The 13,458-nt window shown below is 34.8% G+C and overlaps 2 protein-coding genes and 2 long non-coding RNA genes across 6 annotated transcripts in view; 2 read left to right on the top strand and 2 right to left on the bottom strand.

Annotated features, from left to right (window-relative positions):
- The window catches only part of LOC149476073 (uncharacterized), a 359,309-nt gene that overhangs the window by 332,205 nt on the left and 13,646 nt on the right, over positions 1-13,458 (top strand). The window lies entirely within an intron of this gene.
- LOC149476077 (uncharacterized) lies at positions 210-2,807 on the bottom strand. 2 transcript variants are annotated; one of them, XM_089713184.1, is made up of 4 exons: positions 2,566-2,807; positions 2,099-2,167; positions 1,155-1,282; positions 210-764 (listed from the first exon to the last, which is right to left on the bottom strand). In XM_089713184.1, the coding sequence occupies exons 1-4, from the start codon at positions 2,603-2,605 to the stop codon at positions 633-635; spliced, it is 369 nt and encodes a 122-aa protein (XP_089569310.1). In that variant the 5' UTR covers positions 2,606-2,807; the 3' UTR covers positions 210-632. The 2 variants fall into 2 exon arrangements, with proteins under 2 accessions (XP_089569310.1, XP_089569311.1); XM_089713185.1 differs by lacking the exon at positions 2,099-2,167 and having other exon boundaries at positions 2,566-2,800.
- LOC149476076 (uncharacterized) lies at positions 6,845-7,825 on the top strand. Its single transcript, XR_016318022.1, has 3 exons — positions 6,845-7,233; positions 7,360-7,421; positions 7,496-7,825. It is a non-coding gene; the product is annotated as an uncharacterized LOC149476076 (long non-coding RNA).
- Positions 11,454-13,393, bottom strand: LOC149476075 (uncharacterized). Of its 2 annotated transcripts, none has more exons than XM_089712606.1 (3): positions 13,185-13,393; positions 12,399-12,517; positions 11,454-11,950 (listed from the first exon to the last, which is right to left on the bottom strand). In XM_089712606.1, the coding sequence occupies exons 2-3, from the start codon at positions 12,515-12,517 to the stop codon at positions 11,473-11,475; spliced, it is 597 nt and encodes a 198-aa protein (XP_089568732.1). In that variant the 5' UTR covers positions 13,185-13,393; the 3' UTR covers positions 11,454-11,472. The 2 variants fall into 2 exon arrangements, with proteins under 2 accessions (XP_089568732.1, XP_089568733.1); XM_089712607.1 differs by lacking the exon at positions 13,185-13,393 and adding an exon at positions 12,892-13,169.

Here is a 13,458-nt window from a genome sequence, read left to right as displayed (position 1 = left end):
AAACAAAGTCGCTTTCTCTGTCCCTATTGTCCCTTTGTATGCTTAAATCTTTAAAGCTACGCAACGAATTTTGATGCAGTTTTTCTAATAGATAGAGTGATTCAAGAGGAAGGTTTTAGTATATAATTTATTAGGTTTTAGACAAAGCGGGCGAAGCCGCGGGCAGTAAACTAGTAGGATAATAAAAAACAAGATTTTGTAAACGCGTATATTTCTTACACAAAATATTCCAATCTAATTACAAATTCTATTCTATTTCTACATCTACCCAGCCTTTAGATAATTATATGATATTCTAATATTTAGTACGTATACATGCATAAAATGTTATTATATATACCTACATTCCAACATATATATCTTGGTGAAGGACGCCATTTAAAAACACAACTTTGTGAAAAAAGAACGAAGAAAGTAATATTTTACATCAACAATAATTATAAATGTGTATATTTTTAACCTACTAACTACTAATAAACTCTTTGGCGCGAAGAAATTTAAAAAAACAAACTGTCATTTCGTTCGGATAATCGTAACAGAAAAATTCTATAATTGCCACCTACAAAAATAATATTTGGTCTCTTGTTACAATTGCATATTTTCTACATATTAGCTTTTATAAAGCTATATTTCTAATCTCTGTCGTAAAAATCCTCCATGTTTCCCTGCAGCTTGTCGTTGAACCACGTGAATCTGTCATCGGGGATGTTTTCTGCGTAAACTGGAAACTCATGTGGTCGTGTACCGCCGCTGTAAAAGCGCACCTGTAAGAACAGTTAAGAATATTTATATAGCCTGTAAAAATCAACAAAATCACACATTATGAAGCATCAAATCTATACTAATATTATAAAGCTGAAGAGTTTTTTTTTTGTTCGAACGCGCTAATCTCAGGAACTACTGGTCCGATTTGAAAAATTATTTCGGTTAAAATATATACATATATTGTAATACTTTTGTACCTATTTATATATACTTTAATAGATAGCATACTAGACATGAATTTAAATGATAGGTAATTTTAATTTTTTATTAATATTTTGTAGTTGAAGCCCAAGCTTAAGAGCGTGTCTTTTAGCAAAGAGACGCTTAAAGCTTGCTTTTCTTACCATACCCCAAATTAAATACAAACTGTAGATAATACGGATAATTACATTCATAGTATCAGGCCGTTTCTTCCTCAAATAATTGAAGCAGCACGACCTGAAGTGTCGAGTTCCACACGCTGATGCACATTCGCTACCACAGGAGTCACAGGACAGGCCTTGAGCCCATACTGTACCTGTATAGATAAGTTTTTGTATTAAGAAGTTAGTTAAGTTATAAGACAGAGGAAATAAACGCAAATCTTTTGACGTGACAACGTCTTATAATTCGATAGAGCCGACTGCACGCACGAAAAACATGACTCATGCGGCGTTACCTCGCTCTGAGGCGTTCCATGTAAGGCTTGAAGTGCAAGCGAGAGCGCGAAACGAGCGACAAAGAAGCACAATCGGCCTAAAGACATTGTCACGTTCAACTATCGTCAGTAAACCGACTTTACAGACAGCCATTTTTTCACGATAAACCATGTTCTATTAAATATACGGGATATTTTCTGTATGCCTGTATAGTGATTGATTGTCTTTTATAAAATTATGTACTCTAGAAATCAATTCTTAGTACTATTATTACACAGAAGGGACTAAAAAATAGTACCCAATGTAGTCACGGCCATTATGAGCATACCAAAGGCACTATCATTATGAAAAAACATTTTAATAACGAATTCTACATGGAACTACAATCCAATATGCAACTTCTCTAAAAAAACAAAATTAGAATTAAAGGAACAAGGAAAAATCATGCATTAATCGGATTTCTAACATCATCTAGAAGATATCATAAACTACCAAGGACACACAGATTACAAGACATCAAAAAGAAACAATCCATCTTACGTACACATGATAGATTCCAGAAGGAAGAATAGAAGACAAAGGTCAGAGTTGCCACTTACATCAATTTTTTAATGAATAAAAATCTAAACATAAATTGGACAGGGAATGAAGAAACACCAAAAAGACCTAAAATCTAGACATCCAGACACTTATACCTGGGATATAATCACTAGAAGGTCCAGCTTCTTTCTTCATCCATTTATACTCTGCATGCGACAGAGTCGCTAGGTAAAATAAAGCTTGATTTTACAATTAAAAAAATGTTGTGTGGTTTTATGAAACCACGGTAAAAGTTCTGTGAAACTGTTCGAACGGTTCCGAACACTGCTTTGTGTAGCGCATGTCGTGTGACGGTCGGCTGCCGAGTAGGTATACCTACTCGGCAGCCGCGATACACGCGACATGCGCTACACAGACCAAAAAGTTTGAGACGATGTAATAAAAGTTTCACTTTAATACAAATGAAGACAAAAACTGTCTGTTATTTCAGCCTTATAACAAGAAAACTTATAATTTTTCAGCTATATTTGATTACAAACTGCTAGGTATACAACATAACTACCATGGGTATGTTATTAAAAGTGGTAATTCAAATTATTACGTTTATTTTATTTTTACTCACCTATCAAAAATAAAGAAAGCATAGCTGTGATTTTTAACATCGTTGTATCCGAACGTTTTCCCGCCACTACAGTACAAGATGGCCGACGTTCGAACTGTCACTGAATGAAGGAAGCCTGAAGCAGTGCCTTTTTATATGAAGTTTTCAGAAAGTAGGTGTTGGTTACGCGGGATAAATATTTATATATTTTGACAAACAAGCAAAAGTTGTGTCGAGTTTAAAATTGATTTTATTATGCTTTCGATTAAAGTTATAATCAAAGGGTTTTACTAGTCAATGTATATAACGATGTTTTTTAAATATCAACTGACTTCATCAACAATTTAGAAACATGTTTTGTGAGAGGATAAAAATATGTTGGTTAAATAAATAACACATTTTATTCGTAAGTCAATTACAAACAGTTTCCGGCCCGGAAATAGGGTTCCATTTTAAACCTTTTCGAAACGAAACTTTAAAAAATTGAGTTACAAGTATTAATTGCCTGTCTGTCTATCTTTAAAACTATACTAATATTATAAAGCTGAAGAGTTTGTTTGTTTCTTTGAACGCGCTAATCTCGGGAACTACTGGTCCGATTTGAAAAATTCTTTCGGTGTTAGATAGCCCATTTCTCGAGGAAGGCTATAGGCTATAGGCTATATATCATCACGCTAAGACCAAGAGGAGCGGACCAATGCGGGTGAAACCGCGCGGCACAGCTAGTCTTTTATCTACGAACTGATCTTGTTGATACTTTCACAGACTATAAACACAGCATTGTAGCTTTGCGATTAAATATTTTCAATAATAATTACTAGTTTAAAATACCCTTTATCCAAGTAAGTAGATATTTATTATTCTAGGCGCTGGTCAGGTGAAACGGTATTCAATATTGCTCACAAATTATCATATTTATTGAAAAACTTTCAACTTTGTAGAGTTCTAAATAGGAATCCATTTAAACCCATTGCTCAGTACTTAAACCGTGGTTGCTTAACCAGAGGGTAAAGATTCATTTTTTTATTGCATGTATCAAAATCTACAGTCTACATTAGGTACTCGTTAGCATCTCCTTTTCCGCCCGCGGATTCCCCCGCTTTGTCTAAAACATAATAAATTATATAAATAAATAAATAAATAAATAAATAATATAGGACATTATTACACAAATCAACCTAGTCCCACAGTAAGCTCAATTAAGGCTTGTGTTGTGGGTACTAGGCGACGATAAATATAATATTTAATAAATACATATATAGATAATAACACCCAGACCCAAGAACAAATAATTGAGTTCATCACACAAATATTTGCCCTGACCGGGGATCGAACCCGGGACCGTCGGCTCAGTAGGCAGTTACTTTACCACTGCGCCAACCGCGTCGTCTATATACCTACTTTAGATAATATTAAAATCAATCAAACTTACGTTGAAATATAATTTTGTGAGCACTAAAACAAAAACACGTGGTGGCACCACTGTTCGGCGCTTGAGACGCCGGCTGATTGGTTTGTACAAGTCCGAGGACCGTTAGCTTCAAACGAGGGAGGTAGACAACAACTGTGTACGTCTTATTCTAGCCGAACTAGTAATGAGTCACTGTAGCCGCCTGAGTCACTGTTTCCTCCCTGACCCTACTAAAATCTTCCTTTTGAATCATTCTATTTATTAAAAAAAACCGCATCAAAATCCGTTGCGTAGTTTTAAAGATTTAAGCATACATAGGGACATAGGGACAGAGAAAGCGACTTTGTTTTATAGGTACTATGTAGTGAATTAGTGATAAGGATATTTCTGAGGCTATTCCGTTTCATTTTACCATTTACCTATTTTTATATTATATTTACCATTTCCATTTCTTATTGAGTTTTTTATAGCATTTAAATTCTTTATAAATGTAAATTCTTAAAAAATAGGCGGCATTGCGAAGGACGCAGGTTCGAATCCCGTGTCGTAATCGAATTTTTACTATCCTTTAAGAATTTATACCAATATTCCATGTTCAGAACAATATTTTCCAGTAGAACGGATTGAACCCAGGAACTCTTGACGTAACCCGCTTACCACTATACCGGGACGTGAAATAGTATCTATAGTAGCCAAACAGATAAAAATAAAAATGAATACTTAGGTACATTACTCTCTCTAATGCAATATTCTTGTCTGTAATTTGAGAACGAATAAATAATATTGAAACAATAGATCTTTATACTGATAACTCTATTCCTATAAAAGTGTAGGTGACACATGAATGATAATATTATGTTTGTATCTACTAGCTGTGCCCTGCGGTTTTACCGGCATTATATAGGCTATAGCCTTCCTCGATAAATGGACTAACACAGAAATAAATACATATTCAAATCGGACTCGTAGTTCGTTGATGTTGTTCCTGTGATTTACGCGTTTAAGAAAACTCTTCAGATTTATAACATAAGTATAGACTATAGATACATAATAAGTATTTTAACATTTTATATAAGACTAGCTTCCGCCCGCGACTCCGTCCGCGCGGATGTCCGTCTTCGCGTGGATGGTTTATTTCTCCATTTAGGGCCGACTTTTCAATGCTTGGATAAAACTTACCTATTCGTCGAATAATGTATAAAACTACCATTTTAAAAACGTATTCTAATTGCCCGTATTTGACAGTTTACGTGACATTTTAGTATTATCGTGTAATACTTTATAGTTTATTGGACGGATAAGTTTTATCCAAGCATTGAAAAATCGGCCCTTAGAGTAACTCTGACAATGACATCTTATAAAAAAAAGAATCCACTGCGGGTAACGCAACGTGTGTTCGCGGTTCTACAGAACAACGTCTATGGATAAAACTGAAAAATTAAGATTTATTTTCCACGTATTTTTCCAGGATAAAAAGTATCCTATTTTATGCCCAGGATAATAAAGTATAATTATACCAAGTTTCATCGAAATCGAACCGTTAGTTTTCACGTGATGTCAGCATAAACAGACAGACAGACAGACAAAAATTTTTTTAATCACATATTTGGGTTTGGTATCGGTCCAGTAACACCCCCTGCTATTTATTTTTTCAATATTTTCAATGTACAAAATTGACCCTTCTACAGATTTATTATATGTATAGATATCTAGAAGGAACAAGCTGCATCAGCAGCTGCAGACGTTCTGCCCTATTGCTCCCTTTTCGTGTTTTCTCTTCCTAAGATCTTAAAACGGAAGCCTAGCAACACATTTTTAATTAATAGTACACATGTATTTACTCTTTATTTGCTACTAGCTGTTCCCCGCGGTTTCACCCGCAGTGCTCCACTCCAGCACGATGATATATAGCCTATAGTTGTATACGTAGTATATTATTATTAGTCTGTGCCTATAGCCTTCCTTAATAAATAGGCTATCTAACAACGAAAGAATTTTTCATCTAGGACCAGTAGTTCCCGAGATTAGCGCGTTCAAACAAACAAACTCTTCAGCTTTATAATATTATAGTATAGATATGCGTATAGATTAAAATTTAAGTGTATTGAATACTTCTGTATAAGCTAAATAAAAATATGGGCATACTAGAGAAGTCAATAATTTTAAAATTAACAATAGAAAATTTAGTTTTATTTCCATTTAAGTTTTAGCTATGTACACATGTATTGACTTAATATGTAATTACTAGATTTCCGCCCGCGGCTTCGCCTGCGTTTTCAAAGGAAAACCCGCATAGTTCCCGTTCCCGTGGGATTTCCGGGATAAAACCTATCCTATGTGTTAATCCAAGTTACCCTCTATATTATATTGTGTGCTAAATTTCATTGTTATTGGTTCAGTAGTATTTGCGTGAAAGAGTAACAAACACACACACACACCTATTTTCGCATTTATAATATTATAGTAGGAATTAGTAGGAAGTAGGTTTTTTAAGGATTTTGTATATTATAGTACACTGTACAGAGGCCCAAGCACGAAAACTATAGTCAAAGTATTCGTATCGTCATTGAGTTCATGTATGGGATTTTTTTTTTATAGTAAATAGGTAGACGTTTGACCGCTATCCTGCCTGATGTAAAGCAGTGATGCGAAAAATTTGAAAAGCGCCCCCTGCCGTGCGTTAAAGGAACTAATTTTATATTAAGGTGATGAATTAATTTTTCTAACATTTACAGCCCTTTTCAAACACTCGTAATTTTTATATTATTAAAGTTGTCGTGATGAAAATTCTTGACAAGAAAGTTCAATAGTAACACAATACGTCTACCGTTTTAGAAACATGATTCCATGATATTTTCTCGATAGAAAAAAAATACAAAGTTCTCATTGTTATTTTTTTATAATCTCTGGCATCTTCTAAATAACAGACGTAAAGTTACGACTTTTTGGATATTAACTATAAAATATACAACCTATACGTCTACCGTGTTAGAATTTTGAAATATGCGATGGTTTTGAAATAAACAAGAAATACTTGAAATTAGCGCCTGACCAGCCAATATAGCGAGAGCCGCCCTGTACCTTCCTACCCCGATCGCTGCACGAGTCATTCCCGCTACGGCCGTCACACGGGGAACTTGTGTCGCTTGCGCAATCGTAAAAAAGGGTGACAACACGATAAGACAAAATGAGACAAATGGGGACAATAAAGAAAATAAGAAGAAGAAACATAAAGGTTGGAGGAAAAAGAATGCTTACAATTGGAACAAATTAATGAAGTAAGTTGGTTTTATTTTAAATTTGATGATAATTGTATTATAGACGATGTTTGATATGTACCCCTGTTTTAAGTACATAACGAATGTGTAAGATTTTTTCATTTATAGCATAAATAATCTTTTCAGAAATCCGGAATCCAGAAGGAAAATAAACCCACTGATTGTTCACAATGTGAACCCACTCCTTCGTAAGTACCTTTATTCAGTAAAAAATGTATGTTATCAACGCTCTACTGGTTTTATCGCATGATTCCATTTTTAGCAAAAAGCAACAAAGTGCAAAGAAATAAAAAATCATGGTGAACTTAGTGGAAGTATGGCGGACGTAATATCAAATATGGAACAGGAGCTCATTGGAGTAGTATTATATTTAAAAAAAAAAAGAAAAAATTTCAAGAATTACATTTCTTAGTAGGTGGTAGATAAGTATGTATGTTGTATAAAGAATTTGATGTTGATATTTATTTCATTTATATTTACTACACCTGTGCGGGAAATTGCTTAGTACTAAAACAGGTTTATATTCATATTTACATAGTAATGTGAGTTTTCATTTCGAAAAATTTTGTGTAAGTATATTAAATTGAGTTCCTGGGTGATCTGGAAACACAATATTCATCCAAAAAAATGCCAAAAAAATGGGCCCGGAAAATGGTGCTGCAGTCACTCCTCCTAATGACATGAACCGATTTGGATGAATATTTGTGTGCACATTTCATTGTTGTGGGATGATTGGTTGATTCGCTTTCACATTAGCTAATATTATGTATTTTTGTTGTTAGAAAGTAAACTTAATTTAATGTTTATAATACATTATTATTGGTATAAATAAGCCAGTGTTCGTCTCACATTGCTGTACCTACCTACCCTACCAGGGCCTAACTTTGTTCTGGCTATTTTATTTTGATTATTTGTAATGAATAATTACAATTATAATAGAGTGCAAAAAATAAATACATACGTCAATATATTTTGTGTGTTTTTTTTAAACAATTTTTTTATTTAAAAAATATCATTCCGACCGCGGCTTTGCCCGCGTGGAATTAGATTATATCGTGAATCCTGTCTTATCCCACAGAAGTGTTCAGTTCGGATAAAAAGTATCCTATGTGTAAATCCAGGCAATTAGCTATATTTTATCAAAATTGGTAATGTAGTCTTGACGTGATTAAGTAACAACTAACAAAAAAATATACAAATTAACATCCAAAGTTTCGCATCAGTTTTACTGTATTAGTGATATCTTCCACTCTTGACTTTGACTGAGAAGAATTAGGGTTTATAACTTCTTTCAGAAATATTACCTTTCATTTCTAGGCATGATGTAATATCTACGTCAGCATCAAATTCTATCTAAATCCATTCAGTAGTCCGCGTTATTGAGTACCATTTCATTTTTTCAGAGTAACAATATTTTTTGTTATTTTAAAGTTTATTTATAACCTGTATTATTTTGTAATAAAGTAAACATTACGAAATAATAATAATTATTAATAATGTCTAAGTAGTTGTTAAAAAGAAGATTATTTGTTTATAAGCAAGAAAATAAAACCAATAAATCAACAATTAAATATATATCGACGATGAAGTATCAATACCTCCTAACTAACATTTTAGCGATTTTCGTTTTATAGCATTTTCGTACTTAAAATAGAGTAATACATAGGCCCATAAAGGTCATTTATCTGTAAACAGTCAATTTGAGGAAATATCAAAGTGTAGCAATACCTTATAACAAAAGTTGCGTCATTTTTGCTGGCAATATATTCTAACTACACCTTGACGCCTCCGCTCTATGTTTTTAAGCACGCTTTCCTTGGCTCATTTACCTACAGTTTATTTTTGGGTTAAAAGTGGTGAGTTTGGCATGCTTTCAAACCAAGAAAAAAGTATCCTAACACGTGCTATTCCATCAAACTCAACAAAACCATCGAAAAATTGCCATTCTTGACGATTTTTTAGATGCTTTTCCAAAACTACCATCGCATTATGAGCGTAAAGATACCAACAAATTGTTCGTAGAGTCAATTAAATTACTAAGCATTGTACATGTATGACGAAACAGCTACTGACCTGACGTCTAGCACTTTTGTTTCGTTTGTAATTAATTACCTGGAAAAGCATTATGTTAGCCAACAGCTGCCAATTATTATATTTTCTGACGGATGCTCTTACCAAAATCGCCTATTTTGCGTGAGAGATGGAGCTGGAGGAAACCAGCTAAAACTGAAACCACCCGAGAACATGAAGCCAAGCAGCTTGTGAGGGCTGCCGAAGGCTTCAGGGAGGGACCCGGGAGACTCCAGGTGTCTTGCCCTGTACTCTGCAACCCCCGTATATTCCATGATGACGTGGGCTGCCGTTTCCTCGGACGCCATGCATGCTCTGCATAGCGGACTGTCTGTGATCCCTAAATTAAAGAGATGTTTGTTGAAGGGGCCGTGCCCTGTGAGGGTCCCTGTTATTACACGTAGTTGCACTCTGCGTAGGTTGAGAATCCGACGTGCAAGTCTAGAGTCAATGTTTGGTAGGGCTTCTCTGGCATGCTTGCAGTCAGATCTGCTTGAACATTCTGCTTTTTGTGCAGTGCTACTGAGCTGGGTAATCATCAGCCGGATCCAGCTTGCAGGTAGCGGTATAATGGGAAAAGGTCCCATGACCGGTGTTTGAGATGCTCTTCTGGCTAATATGTCAGCAGCATCGTTTCCTCGTGAGTTACTATGTGTCCTTTTATTCATTGTAGTACTAGGGACTTTCCCAGATCACATACCCTAGTTAGGGCTAGGTGACACTCTAGAATTAACCCTGAAGTGATTTCATGGCTTTTGATTGCCACCAGTGCTGCTTTGCTATCCGATAGGATCCGAATCGAAAAGTTGTCACATTCCTTTTGATTATGGCTGAAGCTGCAAGTAGAAGTCCTAGGCATTCAGCCGGAAAGACTGTATTACGGGGTCCCAAGGAGTGCGAGATGTTAATGTTTAGGTCCTCAGAGAAGACCTCAGCACCCGTGCCATTTTCAGTCTTGGACCCGTCCGTGAAGACGAGTAAATCTTCGACGCTGTTGTGCTCTGATGTGTTCACGTAGCTGTATCTTATATTTCTTGACTTGAACGCCAGCTTAAGAACAAAGAAATTAACGTTCCAAGTGATTATGCCACTATAACCAAAGCAGCAAGAATATCTCGTCCATATGAAGTTGAACAAATTGAAATAATGTTTTATATTCAAATCACTATCTTCGAGCATAATCACGTGTAGTGACAGGATTTTAAATCAACATTTTACTATAGTATTGATACAAAAACCTAATATTAAAATAAAAAAATGTTGTATTCTTTAGAAAAATTTCTTCTAAGTATATTGGCAATAAATTGTATCTAAAAAATACGGCTTTCTGTTTAAATACAATTACAAGCAATATCTAATATCTGCATGTTTTTTTAAAAAGCTGTGAAATTACATTTAATAAATGATTCCATGATATCTAATATCCTTTGATAATGAACGTAAGCTAAAATAATAATTAAAAACAGTAACGAAAAAGAAATAAAACGTTTTTTTTATCTACTGAAAAATGTAGTTTTTGTAGTTAGCATATATTGACACTTCATCGTCGATATATAACAATATTATAACTGTATGACGAGTGACGACTCCATACATGTTTGTCCCGAGTCGGCTAGCGGCAGCGCGGCGAGTTTGCAAGAATGACATCGCGCACACCCGCGTTCGCGATAGCGAGCTATTAGACTCCGCCCGCCAAGCAGTGGATTTTTTTTTGTGTATCGTCTTAAACTAGCCGCCCCGGCGGACGTTTTTCTACCCTATTGCCCCCTTTTCGTGAATTCTCTCCATAAAAATCTTCAGTTGTACAAACTTTAAAAAAATTGCCGAATTCGGACCGTTCTCAAGTTTTACGCTTATCAACATTTAGCGATACATTTTTATATTTCTATCTTCTCTATATAATATATAAGCTTATATGATTCTCGTGTCAAATCATTAAATTTTGAGTGCCTATTCAAACCTACTCTTTCAAAACGGCTGGACCGATTCTCATGAAATTTTGTGTACCTATAGGTAATATCTAAGAATCGACATACAGCTATTTTTCATAACCTTAAGTGCAGATAACAGATACATATAAGAAGACAATGACGTCATAATAATCGTTACTTTGACGATAGCTCGTACTCGCACACAAATAAAACGCAACAAAAATATCAAAACATTTACTCAACTAATAAAATCACTTTTTCTCTTTTTATCCTTATCATGCTTCTTCGAGTGCAGCACGAGTTTACTCCTTGTGATAAACCGTTTGGAACACACCTCGCACTCATGCGGCTTATCACCTACGTGGGTCTTATAATGCATCAACATATTATTCTTTTGCGTAAAACTCTTCGAACAAATATCACATTGATACGGTTTTATACCCGTATGTATCTTTTCATGTCTGTCCAGGTCTGCTTTTCTGTAAAAAGACGCCCCACATTCCGTGCAGTTGAAGTTTTTTATCCCCGTGTGAGATAGAACATGTATACTCAAATGCCCTGGCTGTGTGTATGTCTTTCCGCACGTTGTACACATATAAGGTCTTTCGCCTGTATGTGTGCGTGTGTGTTTTTTCAACTCGTAACCCGTTTGAAAAACTTTGCCACACGTTTTGCAAGATTGTGGGTTCTTTGGGATTATGCGTTTCCGTTTTTTCCTGGAATAGATCGAACTTTAGTTGTTCTGAGGACAAAGGAGAAGTTATTGTGCATTTCGGATTTCGAAAAATGAGGGTACTTTCGATATGTGACTTTTATTTATCAACATTATTAAATAGAGATTATTTGGGTAGTTGATTGCTTAAAATTAATAATATGTATGTTATTATATAAATATACATATTACGTTAAATTATAGAAATGCCAGAATATTCAATGATAAGTAAAAAATATTGAAGGAAGTCCTTTTTACGACAGATTGAAGTGAAACTTCTTTATACGGGTTGGGAGTAAAATTTCAATATTGCGTCATGGCAATTCCGTCACGTCATGGAGAAAGGCGACGATTTTGGTCTTTGAATCTTGTCAAAGAAGTTTCACTTCTGTCATCTGTGCTCGTTAAAACGCTGCCATTTTCCATATACCTTTACCATTTAATCAACTCACTTCTTTGGAACCTCTTCCTCGTCAGATATTTCAATCACTTCACACTTGACGATCACCTCCTCGGGCATACCCTCAAGTTCCACTAGCTCAGTCGGCTCAGGTTCAACGTCTTCCATCATCTAAAAGAAAGAACGTTGGAATCATTAAAAATCTATTAACTACTAACTTCCCGCCCGTGGTTTTGCCTGCTTTCGCTAAAATAGATCAATTATATATCGAGAATTGTATACAGAGCTGGCTGTTCTCCTCCTGTTTGTCTTAGCGAGATGATATATAGCCTACAACCTTCCTCGATAAATGGGCTATCTAACACCTAGTTTTTTTCAAATTGGACCAGTAGTTCCTGAGATAAGCGCGCTCAAACAAACTCTTCAGCTTTATAATATTAGTATAGATATGCATAATTTTCTTTAATTCATATTATAAAAACGGAACGGAGATGAAATTATGCTTTCGTATTAGATGAAATTATCAAGTTCTCATGAGAACTTACCTGTTGAAGTATCTTTAAGAAATTGAATTATTATAATCATTCCTTTCTCGATATAACTTAGTTGCAAATCCTTTAGATAAATGAATTTTTCATAACCAACATTATTGCAAATTAGTGTGATTTTACTTTGCAAAGTTATAAACCAATAAAATTAATAGGACCGATACAAATTCGAATATAGATATAATAAAACATGGAATTTCGCACAGCCCTTTTTCTTTTTTCGCGTAAATAAACGAAAAATTGGCGGGGTGAAGGACATTTGTGTCATAAAATACGTATTTAGTACTTACCTGACTCGTTTGACCACTTATTTTAAAGTTTCAACCAGCCAATAAAACTTAATCGTAACATCGTGTTATGGCTGGCTTGTATTCTCATGAATTAACCATTCTCTTGCACTTCTAGCGGCAATTCCAATAATAAATAAACAATATTTAGGAAAGTTGTCGGTGTTTACACGCAATGAAAAAATTCGATATCGCCGATATGTCAAACTTAATTTGACAGTGACATTTGACAGCTAATTTTTTTTGTGGATTTGGTATTTTGGTGTTGCCCTATAAT

The sequence above is a fragment of the Colias philodice genome, chromosome 29 (assembly GCF_061535455.1).
Source record: "Colias philodice isolate Cphi_HAF_F1 chromosome 29, ilColPhil1 Martin Lab GWU primary, whole genome shotgun sequence".
Taxonomy (NCBI): domain Eukaryota; kingdom Metazoa; phylum Arthropoda; class Insecta; order Lepidoptera; family Pieridae; genus Colias; species Colias philodice.
This window is presented reverse-complemented; position numbering and strand designations above follow the sequence as displayed.